General features: G+C 51.6%; 5 protein-coding genes across 5 annotated transcripts; all 5 read left to right on the plus strand.

The window, feature by feature from the left end:
* Positions 1–1,327: 1,327 nt before the first annotated feature.
* On the plus strand, positions 1,328–4,134 carry scn1 (Cut9-interacting protein scn1; the record flags this gene model as incomplete). The annotated part of the gene is made up of 5 exons (XM_064874186.1): positions 1,328–1,359; positions 1,415–1,580; positions 1,640–1,915; positions 1,968–2,273; positions 3,094–4,134. The coding sequence occupies 5 exons, from the start codon at positions 1,328–1,330 to the stop codon at positions 4,132–4,134; spliced, it is 1,821 nt and encodes a 606-aa protein (XP_064729908.1).
* Positions 4,135–4,570: 436 nt separating this feature from the next.
* Positions 4,571–6,154, plus strand: PMZ80_005770 (uncharacterized protein; the record flags this gene model as incomplete). The annotated part of the gene is made up of 1 exon (XM_064874187.1): positions 4,571–6,154. One exon carries the CDS (start codon positions 4,571–4,573, stop codon positions 6,152–6,154), a length of 1,584 nt encoding a protein of 527 aa, XP_064729909.1.
* Positions 6,155–6,684: 530 nt separating this feature from the next.
* On the plus strand, positions 6,685–7,306 carry PMZ80_005771 (uncharacterized protein; the record flags this gene model as incomplete). The annotated part of the gene is made up of 2 exons (XM_064874188.1): positions 6,685–6,799; positions 6,852–7,306. The coding sequence occupies 2 exons, from the start codon at positions 6,685–6,687 to the stop codon at positions 7,304–7,306; spliced, it is 570 nt and encodes a 189-aa protein (XP_064729910.1).
* Positions 7,307–7,328: 22 nt separating this feature from the next.
* Positions 7,329–9,082, plus strand: PMZ80_005772 (uncharacterized protein; the record flags this gene model as incomplete). The annotated part of the gene is made up of 2 exons (XM_064874189.1): positions 7,329–7,336; positions 7,615–9,082. 2 exons carry the CDS (start codon positions 7,329–7,331, stop codon positions 9,080–9,082), a joined length of 1,476 nt encoding a protein of 491 aa, XP_064729911.1.
* A 3,303-nt stretch (positions 9,083–12,385) lies between these two features.
* PMZ80_005773 (uncharacterized protein) lies at positions 12,386–13,175 on the plus strand (the record flags this gene model as incomplete). Its single annotated transcript, XM_064874190.1, has 2 exons — positions 12,386–12,497; positions 12,829–13,175. 2 exons carry the CDS (start codon positions 12,386–12,388, stop codon positions 13,173–13,175), a joined length of 459 nt encoding a protein of 152 aa, XP_064729912.1.
* Positions 13,176–14,130: the final 955 nt, after the last annotated feature.

Raw genomic sequence — 14,130 nt, forward strand, 5'->3', positions numbered from 1 at the left:
CATTACGGGGACCTGCATGCCATATTCGGTGCGGGAACATCTATTTGAGAGTCATATTTTTGCCGCAGCAAAGAGGATGAATGAATATATTCTGCATACTTCTGCTTGCGAAGAGCACAGGGGCATACTATCTCCAGCACGGAAGCACTTGAGAGTCATTCTACGATCGCAAGCTATTAGTCTTATGGCACGGTCGATCATTGGAGCAATTGATTGGAAGTCTAGGCAAGGGTCACGACCGTGCATAGCCATATGCTTAAGTAGCAGGCGTACTTCGCTAGATTCTAAAAAGCCATGGCTGCGATCAAAGCATGACCAGCTCCGCTGCTGCACGGAGGGGATTTGCGACTTGTAAGAACATCAGCAGGGAGCCACAACCGCACTCGAACACCAAGGAACGCACGATCGATACTGCGGAGGTGCAACCAGCACTACCAGGGAGATACGACCAACGAAGAAGGAAGGCACGACAGACATGTTTAGACAGCAGGAACAAACCGCGAGGAGGCGAACGCGGTCGAGACGGGAAGGCACGAGCGAGATTATTGAGAAGAGGGAGGAGCTACCATCGGCAGCCTGGTGCCACCGCCGATATACTCCGGTATTATCTCACGCCTTGCAAATCATGCTTTACAAGTCCGGACGAAACTGGCGGTGATCACAAGCTTGGGAAGGTACGATATGCCTCAGAAAAAGAAACAAGAAGGAGAACAAGGCACGGCTGGCAGAGGTAACACACGTGGTGTTTTGGGTTCAGCGTCGCCCCTATGCTCGCGTGGTTGGCGTGATGCAGCGGCGGCAACGATGGCAAGACTGCAGTGACGCATCAAGGCCATGCTAAATGCTAGAAAAAGGCATGGCGTGTATGAGGCCGGCCAAGCAGATTCATACACACCTGAGGTGTGGTAAGAAAGGAGGAAGGTACACTGACGCTTTGTAATGCCAGTGGTGGGGCGGAATCTACTTATGACGTGATGGGTTGAAGCAGCAGCTCGACCTCTGGTGACCACTTCGGGTGGTATCTACGTCGAAGCACCAGCAGTACCTTCTTGAAAGCCTCGGGGGACAAGTTGTAGGCTAGAAACAATCTGTGCTTGCTTTCGCGTTGACGATATAGTATGATGGTTGCTCTGAGCGATAATGTGGTCAGCAGTACGTAGAGATGTAGCAATAATAGGAATCTGTCTACTCCGCAGGATGTCATCGAGGACTGCACTATATCGACTGCCGCTCCTATACTTGCTTACAGTGTCTGGAAGTATTACCTGTATAACTAATCAGGTTGCTTATAGGTAGTTCGTTTTTGGCCGAGTTGCTTCTCATCACCATGGGACGACTCACAGATCACTTCGAAAACAGGTACGACCTACCCGAGTACAGCATCACGCAAGCACATCTAACAGAGTCGGACCAGGACACGCGAAACCCACAACGCAGCCTGGTCAGAACTATGGGACTCAAACGAGGAACCCCTCTGGGATCGCGGCATCCCCTCGCCCGCCTTGATCGATTTCATCGAGCAGCGGAGTGAGTATCTACCCGGACCTACGTCTGGTCGCCGGCTGCGAGCTCTTGTTCCGGTTGGTGCCTCCCTCCTACTGTGGCATATGGGGTGGTGAGATGCTAATGTATGGCATAGGCATGTGGCCGCGGCTACGAAGTCGTTATGCTTGCCCTCCACGGCTTCGACGCGTATGGTCTTGAGATCTCGCGGAAGGCTGTGGATGCGTGTGAGCAGTATGCGAGGGGGCAGCTGGGGAGGCCTGATGCGGTCAACTTTGGTTCTGCGGTTGGACAAGGATCTGGAGATCGGGGCGTTGCGAAATTTGTGGTGGGTGATTTCTTTAAGAGGGAGTGGGAGGGGGATTGTGGAAATGACGGAGGTGGGGGGTTTGATCTTGTGTATGACTATACTGTGAGTGCTGAGTGCGATCCGATGTGTCAGGGTGCCTGCTGATGTGATGTAGTTTCTGTGCGCTATTCTTCCGGAGATGAGGCTGGATTGGGCGAGGCGGATGAAGGAATTGCTTGCGCCGAGTGGGGTATTAGTTTGTCTGGAATTTCCAATGTATAAGGATGTTAATGCTGCTGGTCCGCCGTATGGTTTGAAAGGGGTGTATTGGGATTTGCTTGCTGAGGGAAAGGATGGGAGGGTTGCAAAAGGCAAGGCACAAAGTGAGGGTTCTGCGGCGTCAGGTCGGGAGGAGAGATTGGAGAGAGTGTTGTACTATCAGCCTAGCAGGACGTATAAGGCAGGAGAGGGCACTGATATGGTGAGTGCTTGGAGGCATAAGCAGGGATGACCAGGGGGTAACCATGAGCTTGCACGGCCCCTATTTGCTGGCGGATTGTTGAACTGCATCTGGGTCGTTCCGGAAGCTGATACTGAATTGATGGTTAACTTGGCCGCCATCACCGCTGCCTGGACGCGACTGGTCGTCTCCATTCCCAAGACATCACGAGCTGGACCGATAGCGCCGTGTTTGGGTTTGCAACAATCATACGTGGCTTGATCGCGTGAGAGGAATCGATGGGGGCTTCCCGTCCGGAGATAGTCGATCCTAGGTGAGTGGGCGCCAAACTGTAGGCTACTGAGTTTCTTATACATAAATTCATGCCTTGCCAGCGATAAGAAGCTATGATGGTGAGCCGGGTTGGGTTTGATCCTAAGTATGTGGAGCAAACCTGCGTAAGATGCTGGCACAGTCGACCGTAGAATTCCTCTGCACTAGAGGATTCTATGGTGACCTGTAAACACCTCAACCTTCATTCTGACATCACAGCTTTGTGCTCTTTGATCCCCAGCCACGATGACTCAGTTCTCTCCTGCTTGTCTGGCTGACAGTTCGATCGCTTCGCGGATCAACCCTCATTCAGTCTCAACAATGCTTTCCGGGACAAGTCAGAGTTTTGATTCACGGCTCGACGCGTTTGTAACCAATACTCAGCATGTCAAACACGAAAGACATAGACGCAGCCAGGAAGGTTGGGCTCTTCGATGCCCATTGCCATCCCACAGACATTATATCTGCCACAAGCAGGATACCTGATATGAAAGCGAAAGTGCTGACAATAATGGCTACACGATCACAGGACCAAGATCTTGTACAGGAGACTGCTAAGCGATATCCGTTCAGAGATAAAACGTCTCTTTTGGAAGACACCACGAAAGGTCATGTTGTTCCATCTTTTGGCTGGCATCCATGGTTTGCGCATCAGCTATTCGATGACTGCCAAGGCTTATCAGAGGTGGACAGTCGGGAGCATTACCGGAGTGCTCTTACACCAACGCCTGACGACAACGAGTTCGTAGATTCTCTTCCTCAGCCTCGGCCACTCTCAGAATTGCTTCAGAGCACCGAGGAGAAGCTCCAAGGATTCTCACTTGCTCTAGTCGGTGAGATAGGACTAGACCGCTCATTCCGGGTACCATACGCACCGTTCCGGTCACCAGATGATCCGGAGGCTAAGCCTAGCGATGCGACTATCAAGACTGGCGGGCCAGAAGAAGGAGAATTCACACCAGGCTCGAGAGAAGGACGACCACTCTCACCATACCGTGTCTCTATGGATCACCAAAAAATAATCCTCAAAGCACAGCTCGAACTTGCCGCAAAGCATAAGCGTGCAGTCTCTGTTCACAGCGTCGCGACTCACGGCGTAATATTTGATCTCTTGCAAAGCCTATGGAAAGGCCACGAAAAGCCATCGAAGAGTGCTAAGAAGAAGCAGAAGAAAGATGCCCAGAATGCCATGGATGAGATGGAGGACGTCAACAACACGTCAAAGAATCTGCCGTACCCTCCTCGAATTTGCATGCATTCTTACTCAGGTCCTGCAGATGCGCTAAAGCAGTTCCTCGGTCCACGGGTTCCAGCTGACATTTTCTTCTCCTTTTCTGAGCTGATCAACTTTGGCGCTCACAATTCGGATAAAGCGGTTGAGGTGATCAAGGCTATCCCAGATGACAAGATTTTGATTGAAAGTGATCTGCATTGTGCCGGGCGGAAAATGGATGATCTGCTTGAAGATATTCTTAAGAGAGTGTGCGAGATCAAGGGATGGCAATTGGAGGAGGGTGCGAAGCAACTTCGGAAGAACTGGGAACGATTCATCTTCGGACCTGAAGGGTGAAGTGAGGTGGACTGTTTCGCCAGGCTCGACATTGATACCGTACACCTCGAGGAGAACCTGATTACAGAGAGCGTTCGCGCTGCGGTACTGGGAATACGAAGGCATCCGGCTGAGGACTTTTACGACCTCAGCCTCAGCGCCAGTTTACTGAAGTACTGACGCGTCAAAATATGGCAGCTTTGTCCTATATAACGCGTCGAACGGCACAGTCACTTCACGCCCTCGTTTGGGGTGGCTGCAACTATGGTGATATGCCACGCTGCACCACGCCAACGAACATTCTGCGCCGCAGCAGATGTCAATAAGAACGCTTACGCATGCTGAACTACTTAATGCCTCTATCCGTCACATTGATTGACCACAACATAATCTACCAATTTCGAAACTACGATACCTTCTTACAAACGCCATGTCAGAACACGATCAGCAATCGAAGATGACGACCCGCGACTCCTCAATTCTCCGAGTTGCGCCTTCTCAGGAGGTTTTACGGGCCGTCAACGAGCTGTCGGAGGGCCCAAAGGCATCCAATCATGAAGCTCATGAAGAAGCACGGCAAGATACAGAAGGTCAGTTACATTCGCACAACTACGCTACAGCTCTAACAGGAGAAGCAGTACATCAGCACAATTCCCACGACCGAGCTACGTCGTCTACATCCGGCCACTTATCTACCGAAGATGCCCCCCAGAATGTGCCTGATGATGGCCTATCTAAACCGCCAAACCGACCAGACCCTCGTCCCTCCATTGAGCGTTCAGACAGCACACCCCTTGTCGTCAACGATCCGATACCATCAGCTGCGAGTACAGGTACGACAGATCACGGGCTGTCCAGCTTGAATATGCAAGAGCTTATCGGGCAAGTCCCAAGCCTTAGGCTTAGTCTAGGGCAATGCAAAGACCGATGTGGAGCCATCGTGTTCGATGTCTTGGCTGAGGCCTCAATATCGGAAGAGCTCAAGCAACACAGCGAGTCATACAAAGCCCTGAGAATGGAACTGAGAAATGCTGTTGCCTTCCACCTCGGTCTCTCGTCTGAGGACCCGCAGGCCAAGCCGATCTTCGTAAGGTTCGAGGAAGCACTTTATCGCAAGGCGAGAGAAGAGTTACACCAGGCTGCCGGGCTCCCACAACCCTTTCGTCCGCTCGAAAGCTCTAGATCATTCGCCGACGACCAACTGTATTGCATAATGATGGTTCTGCGAGTGGTAGACAAGATGTTGAGAGAAGTCGATGAAGCTGATCTGCGTGCTTTCCAAGCATGTTGCCAGAAGGCTGCCATGAAGTGGCAACTCGACATTCACAAGCACTGGATTGCGGAGTTGACGGGCGAGAAGAAGCGCAAGGGCCGTGATGGTGAGATCTCTGCAAGCCAATCCCACAAGCACCGAAGGACGACATCGTTGGAGTCTGAAGGCCATGCTGGTGAAAGCGCACCAAAGAGACGACCAGGCCGCCCGCCAGGTGCGAAGAACAAGGCATCTGTTGCTCCAAAACAGCGTGCTGCTGCTAGGGCTACCACCAGAGATCAGAGCGTGGGCTTACCAGCGACACCTACACCAGCTCCCCGTGCACCAGGCATACCGTTGCCGCATCAATTTCAAGGTTATCATCCCCACACTGCCACCCCTCGGTCCATACAGTTGCAGGCACCACACTACCACAACACACCGACCCCGCGGCCACAGGGTCAGTACGCTCCTCGCCATGGCATCCAACCGTACGGCAACATGTTACAGCCACAAAACTGGTCATCACGTCCAGTCCACACTCCTCCCTCTCAACGTCGGGGTGCCTTCAGTCAACAGGACCGCCAGATTGACCCATCCATACGCCACCAAGCAGAAGCGCTGTCGTCGTCGCCACAGCATCAGGTCATCTTTGAGAACCCAATCATCAACAATTACTACTCTCGCCCTGACCAAGAAGGCCACCGAGCGCCGAGCACGAATAACTGGGTCGTGGACGAGCCAGATGAGGGTTCTGGTGAGACAAATCATGAGCGGAGGTCAAATTGAGTAAGAACAACGACTGAAGTGCAGGGGGTCTGAGGCGGCAACAGCTCAGAGGCCAGTTTCGAAGCCGAGTGTGACAATTCATGGAGGTCAGAATTTCAGCGCTTCATGCTAAGTCGGGAAGTGTCGGATAGTTCGTAGCAGGTTCACGCATTACTCTCAATAAGCTACGAAGGAGGAAGATACGAGCTAGCAGCAGTTATATGCAACATCATATCATCGCAAGTATTCGCTGTTCCTCGAGTATGGCACAGGCAGCAAGGAGACCTTGTTAAATCGTGCATTGTAGGTTTTCTGTGCAGCATGTCAAGGATTTGAGTAACACCACCATTTACATCCTGTCTTTCACTATACCATACACTTGCCCTTTAGTTGCTAAGCAACACTACTTACTCACTGTGACGGACTTAGTTCGCATACATTAATTCTTCCTCGCAGTCTATCTTTCTTCCTCCTCGTCACAACTACAATCACCACCACATAGTCCGTGTTACCCTTCATTGAATTCGGAGATGTCCATCTCGTCTCTCCCAATGCGCTCCAAGCGCAACGAGATGCGCTGCGTCAAGAAGAGTGATCGCACCGCCGCCGCCAACGATAAGGCCAAGGGCATGGCCATTACCGCTGGAGTTAAGAAGCCAACGACAGGTAGGTCAGCCCATCATTGTGAGTACATATCTGACTAGTTCCGCATGAACAGATGTCAAAAAGTCCTCACACAGCTCAACTCCTGCTTTTCGCAGTCTGACGTTCCGACCTCGAATTGCGACCACTGCCACAAGCATCGCGACCATCATTTCTCCTTCCGATATCCCCGACCTCCCCGACTACGAGTCCGACACCGACGACAACCTCGCCACGAAGTCGTCCGCAAGAGCCGAATCTGCCTCCGAGCCATACACCCTCCCACCCATCTACGTTAACACCAACATCGGCCAACTCCTCATGCGATGTCTCCTCTGGACTGTCGAGGTTCCACCATACTGGTCCCAGGTTATCAACGGTGTAAAGTTCGAGTATGTTGCTGAAGGCCACAAGGTTAAGAAGGCCAAGAGTCGATTTCGAGGAGACCCTTGGCGACGAAGGAAGGCCGTTGCAGGGGCTGAGGCCAAGGCCGTGAAGGACGATAAGGTCAACATGAGTGTTGATGAGTAGGGTGAGGGAGTCAGACTGTACGATGACTGTGTAACGAGTGGAAACTTTGCGCCGGCGAACGTGCTGACCAGGCTGCAGATTGAATGACCTTTGGGGTGAAGGAATACTGATGAGGGTGGCAGAGACAAGTAAGGCTGTTGGCGTTCCAATGGCCTCCTTCTTGTGTATCGAAATTGTTTTCCCCGTTGTGTTGCTGGAGTCGGCCTTGTGTCATAAGATTGTGGCTGCTTTTGACGTGATCACTCCCCGACGAGCGCGAGAGAGCAGCGGCCTTCGACTCCTGGATCTCATGACTCTTCCGACCACAGCTCAAGGACTGAGCAACCCCCATACAATGAGTTCATCGATCCCGAGAAATCCTCAGCCGAAAAGCCCTCGAAAGACCCAAATCTCGTTGAGTGGGACCAGGATGACCCGGACAACCCAATGAACTGGTCAACGTCCAAGGCATGGTGCAACCTCGGGGTCATCTCATTCTTTCGCTTCCTCAGCCCACTCACATCGTCCATGATCGCACCTGTCTCCAATTCAGTATTGCAAGATTTCAGAGTCAACAGTCAGATCACTGGCAGCCTCATCACCTCCATCTACATCCTCGGATACGCACTCGGTCCATTACTGCTGGCTCCCCTTTCAGAGATCGTTGGGCGACTGCCTGTATACCACGCAAACAACATCCTCTTTGTGGCCTGGAACCTCGGTGCAGCACTGGCTCCCAACATTGGCGGTCTACTTGCTTTTCGTCTCCTCGCTGGGCTTGCGGGTAGTCGCCCAGTCACCATCGGTAATGGACCTATCGCAGACTGTGTCCCTAAAAAGAAAAGAGGAGCTGCAACAGCCATCTTCACCATGGGGCCCCTGCTGGGGCCTGTCATCGGCCCAATCGCCGGTGGATTTCTGGCGGAGGCGCAGGGGTGGCGCTGGATTTTCTGGGTTTTGACGATTGCGTCTGGAGCCCTGGCGGTTGTCTCGTTGGCTGTGCAGCGCGAAACGTATGGACCGGTTCTTCTCGAGCGCCGAACAAAATATCTGCGCTCCAAGACCGGCAATGACAAGTTGTATCACGCACATTCTGCTTCTTTGAACCGACCGAGGAAGGAGATCTTCAGAAGCGCAATCGCTCGACCAGTCAAGATGCTCTTCTTGTCGCCGATCGTCTTCATCACGAGTGTTTATGTCGGCTTGGTGTATGGGTACACCTACCTTCTCTTCACGTCTTTCGGCAGTCTCTTCGAAGATGTCTACCATTTCAGCCCGGGCGTTGTTGGGCTTACCTACCTTGGCTTCGGAGTTGGATGCACACTGGGTTTAGTAGTCGTTGGCTCGCTGTCCGATAAGATGACCGCTCGCGTGTCGAAGGGGACTGAGTGGAAGCCGGAATATCGTCTTGCGCCTTTGTTGCCCGGTTCGTTGGTTATCCCGATTGGTCTGTTCTGGTACGGGTGGTCAGCTCAAGCAAAGACGCATTGGATATTGCCCATCATCGGTACAGGGTGGGTTGGCCTAGGCACACTCGCGGTGTTCTTGCCGGTTCAGACCTATCTGATAGATGCATTTCCGTTGTATGCGGCATCAGCAGCAGCCGCAAATACCATTTTTCGATCTTTTATGGGAGCGTTCTTGCCGCTAGCCGGGCCGCCGATGTATAAGTCATTGGGACAAGGATGGGGCAATTCGTTGCTTGCCTTCGTTGCGTTGATCTTCACACCTGTTGCGTGGATAATGTTCAAGTATGGAGAGAAGGTTAGAAAGTCGTCTCAGAGGGACTTCGCGTAACGAAGACACGAATAAATGATTCCATAGTTTTGGTCTTTCTTCTCCGTCGATGGTCGCTCGCGTTACTGGTTCACGCGACCGTAGCCAAGCTGATTCTTCCCATTCTCGGGTCGTATTGTGCCCTGCCTTGACCATGCTGTCGATATATGGCCTCGGTCGTTCTAGGCTGTGGCCTCTAACGTCGACGGCGCAGATCGCAGAGGTCGTTTCTGAGTATGTGCTTGTGCAAGAACCATGGAAGTGACACAAGAGATCGAGGCTGTGTTCATTGAGGTGATAATAACATTTCGTTGGCTGCTATTGGTTGTCAGTCGCCCCCACCAGCTTTTATTCGATCTCGTAGGGTACAGGTGTTGGTGTTCCTCTGTACGCGTGTTTGCAAGGTACGATATCAGTAAGCATCAAATTCACTATTATCAACAGACCGTCGTTGGGAAGCAGTAGGCAAAAATGAGAAAGTCAGGCTATATAGATTCCAGGACTTTTTCATCTGCACTGCTTCGCATGATAGCGTGTTGCCAGCAGCGCATCTAACAAAAACCAATCCCCCTTGTCCCACTCAACACGTTCGGAGACTTCACATCAACTCATTGTCCCCGCGCAGACCTGACCGAGTCGGACTCGAACAGGCGGCACTGGTGAATGTCCATCCCAAATTAGCTTACTAACTATTAGAAAGCAGCGCTAATGGATCGGAGCAACTTTGACGGAGTGGCCAGTCCCATCCAAGTAGACCAATCACACTGCGCCACTCCCACAAGAAAGCTTGCGCGCATTGTGGGGGCAAAATCTCCCAGCTTGCTTCATAAGTCGAGTTTGGTAAGTGGCAGGATAGAGTTTGTAGACACGTTGCGTTGCGTCTGACAGGATGCCAGGTGGCTGGCGGCAGCTCCGTGCTCATCTGGTTCGAATTGATATTGATGAACGGCTGTTGCCAGGAAACATCCTGCTGTAAGTCTTGAGAGTCTTGACCTTCGCGCGCGTAGAGATCTTACCTCGATGCATCCCGTCTCTTGTTTCTTCCGTGCTACATGAATGGCAAAAAACCTAGCCCCCATGTCCCACAAACACGTTCGAAGAATCTTAGCTGTTTCAACCCAGCACGTGGCTGGTGACCATCATCCTCGAATTAGCAGCACAATCTCGAAGCAAGTAGCACTAATGGTCGGCTGTGAGGTAGAGGGGGGAATTTCTACGAACTACGAGGGGAGTTACCAACTGAGCCATTCTCATTGTGCACCTTGCTCTGATCATGTGTGCGCGCATTTTCAGGACAGATTTGTCTAGTACCGGATATGAGGCAATGTTTCGAGTGTTGATAGCAAGTGACATCCAATGCACTGAGTGACTGAAAACGACAGTCACCGTGGAGAGTGTGCCGCAGGTCCTCATTTCTGTCAGTAAGTCTTGTCGTCGGTCTTGCACTCAAGAGGACAACGCCACAGCCATCAGTAACACAAAGCCTTCAGAGAGTGTTTTTCCTAGGGCACCAAGCCTAGCCTGCGCTCTTTCACCAAAATATCTGCGTTGTGCAAGTATTATGCCATCGCTTTTGAAGCAACAGCAGCCTCGACGCGCGCGACAGGTGGGGGCTGTGTCGCAACGCCGTCTCCTCAGAATCTCCTAATGGTGACATCCTGATCTGCAGACTCTGTGGGCGCGAAAGAGGTAATGGTCCGCCCACGATACGAATATTCGAGACGCGAATAGGGCAGCACAGTGTTGCACCAGGTCTGCAATCTTGTGGTGCGGGCACACCCTACTGATATCTGCATTCATCGTCTGGCAATACGTGCTGGCGCTGCTGGTATCGATGATGTCGAGGATGGTAAGGATGAAGTGTGGTTGAAAGCTCGAAAGTGGCATGCTGCTTAGACACTGGGAGACACGCTAGTACCTAGTGGGAAGTTCCAAAGCACGTGACTTGAATTCATCAAGCTCGGAGATGGCTGTTCATTTCCTCCTCGTATCCATCATAGACTTTCCAAGAACCCTGCTACCAAGGCGATCAAGCCAGCTGTTGCTATAACCAGCAGCTCGGTGCGGATTGGAGAGATATGTCTGACAATGGTCTGTGATACGGTTTTAGTGCTGTGCTCCATGCACCGTAGTGTTCGAGCTCACCGTCGACTTACCTTATTCGAACGGTTTGGGCATGCTTCTACGATAAGGACTTGACATTACCCAACGCCACGGCTGTGATCTCCCGGTATTGGTCGGCTCCACGAATGTAGCTGCACAGACAGCCATACATCATCTGAACGGCGCTAGTGTTTGTATTACTGTTCCTACACAGCCTCGATGCCCGATGATCGACGTTTACCTGCTATCATGCGTCACTTTCGTCGTGGTATTTGCGATTCTTGTCGGGCCAACTACATATCAGCGCGCCTCGGACCTCGAGGAAGTGTGACATGATAGACATTCTACATTACTCTCACGAGGCGGCGCTCTGCCACCGAGGTCGGACCGCGACCAATGCATCTCCGTACATAGTGAGATCACATATTCTGCTGATTATGCTGAGCTTCAGACAGGTGTTGGGGAAAGGACAAAGTATTGAACAATGCGCCTGGACTGGTTAGAACTTCCCCCATACAGGCCAAAATTGTTCAACCACATGCTTATGGGGAGCTTCGCGGAGACTGTGCACCTCTCCATGTGGCCACGGACTGCTGATCTCTCTTCCAGTATTGTTGACCTGATACCTGTGATTCAGGCGTCAAGCTTCATTTTGCTCGATCTCTTCATCGAGGAGCTACAGCGATCGCAGCTTGTCCTTCTTCTTGCTGACCGGAGCACATATCATGGGAAGGCCGGATGTTGTGTTTCTGACAGGACGCGTTCCGCCACTGAGCCACTCACAGATGTTGCGTCCGACCTACTGAAAGGCCTGAGTTTGATTGTTCGTGAGGGTGGCGCAAAGTAACATTTTCGAACCATGCCCCCCGATTCCAAGCGTGAATGCCACCACGAGCGAACACTTCCGCCCAGAAGTGGATGGATACCGCGTTGACGATGCTTTCTCGCCAGTCGGTGTAAGTACAAGGTCGGAACTGTGTTCACTTCGGCGCCACGATTTTCACTACTGCCCACCTTCTTCAGTTCCTAGCAAGCTGAGGTATTGTATCGACACAGTCACCGAGTGTCTTCTCCCCACCATCCTTTCCACGGCTCTTTTTTAGGACTCTTTCCACCGTCCTTCTTTACCTCTGTCTTCTCATCATCTACACCCAAACCATATCCCAAAACTACTACTGAATAATTGACTTTCCGATTCTGCTTTACTGAAACTACCTTACCATGTCTGCCATTAAGCCAGCAATCGCTCGAAAGAGTACACGAAAGGACGACAAGAAGGCTGTCCTTGGTGGTAAATTGCACAAGGTCGATGATGGTCGGGTCATGAAGACAGGTATGTAGACAACTTCGCACTCCGATTCAAGGCGCAAAGTTTGCGTCAAACTCTAGCTGATCACATCCATAATGCAGTCAAAAGTGCCACTGTAGGCGTCGCTTCTGCTAGACCTCTTGTCGTAGGTCGAACCAAGAAGCAAGGTAAGCACATCTATTACACCTACACAAGCACCTTGATCTACAAGTGCCTAATACTGCGCAACAGCCACAACCCTTGCCGGCAAACGCAAGTCCACAGAGGTCACTGCTGCCGATGATGTCCTGAATTAAGGTAAAGCAACAACTTGTCAGCCAAACCATGACCTAGGCTAACTAGTGCTTCCTCCTAGCCGTAGCAAAGCACGATGTACCTTCCACCTCCGCCCTCACTTACCGACCACGAACCATTGCCAAGCCCGCATCTGCCACCTCATTCAAGCCAGCGCCATGCACCTCTGACGTCGAAGTGATCGACAAGAAGTCTCAGTTCACCTTGCCTAGTCTAGCTGAGATTGACTTCAATACCGAGCTCGGCCAGTTCTACTTCAGCTGTCTTTTCCCCCACTACCGACCCGCTGTACGAATCATGAAGACAGTCGGCAACACCAAGTTCGAGTACATGCCAGAGAAGCGAGGTCGAGCTGTCGTCCAGAAAGAGCTAAATGGAGAAGAAAAGTGTTGCCAACAACAAGGCTAAGTCTCAGGATGAGGCGTTCGATGGTGATGTGCAGATGAAGGATGAAGTCTAAGGCATTTCGTGGTGCCTCAATGGAGGTTAATGAAGGAAGTGTGAGGATGGGAGGCACTGAAAGGGTATAATGTGATTGTTGTTTGTTTGACGCAGGTACTGCAATGTGAGGATAGGCAGCGAGTGTTCCAAGCAGAAAGTCATCTGCCTGCTACAAGCGTTCTCCTCTCAGTTGGCATTCAACGGGACAACTACTATGCACGGTGGTTGAGTACAAGTCCACTGACCTTCGCGGATATGTCTACACGAATACATGATGTTGCGAAACTTTTATCGTTGCCATTTAAGGTTGTCCTCAAGTCTCCAGTGCGTAATTGCTTTAACCGCACTGCAGGCTACGGAGCATGGCAGTTTCATGTTGGTGACAATGCATGGAGATCAGCCCGGCTTGATTGTAGATATAGCTAGATGTCATCCTTGAACTACATGTTCTGGACGGTATAAGCGGTCTAATCGTTACCTACTATGTAAGCTTCTTACGCATCTTGGTCGACAGAGGTGATGGTAGCTCGCCAATGCTGCAACCTGCCGGGCGGCCATATCCTGGCTTGATCGGAGATGTCCGATCAAGCCCCAAGCCCTTACCGAGACCATCTAATGAGCCTCCTAAGAGAATGCTCGGTTCCGTTCTAGGAATGAGTGATGCTACCTAGCAAGCTAGGTAAGCACTCTGCAAGTCGACCGCCTGAGCCTAAGTGTGCCGTGAATTATTTACGGTTTCGCCCATCTTGAAATGGGGCACCACGGACATCACCGAAACTGAGCTCCCAGCCCTATGGGCACCTATGATGTCTAAAGCTTGGGCGCTCGTGCGCCTCCAGTCCGTATGGCTAGCTTAGTTTCACCATCCCGCTATTTATTCACGGTAGGGTCTTGCGCCGCTAGTTAAATGAAGCATCTCTAT

Source organism: Knufia obscura (genome assembly GCF_036327395.1).
Source record: "Knufia obscura strain CCFEE 5817 isolate CBS 148926 chromosome Unknown scaffold_6, whole genome shotgun sequence".
In the NCBI taxonomy this organism is placed as follows: Eukaryota; Fungi; Ascomycota; class Eurotiomycetes; order Chaetothyriales; family Trichomeriaceae; genus Knufia; species Knufia obscura.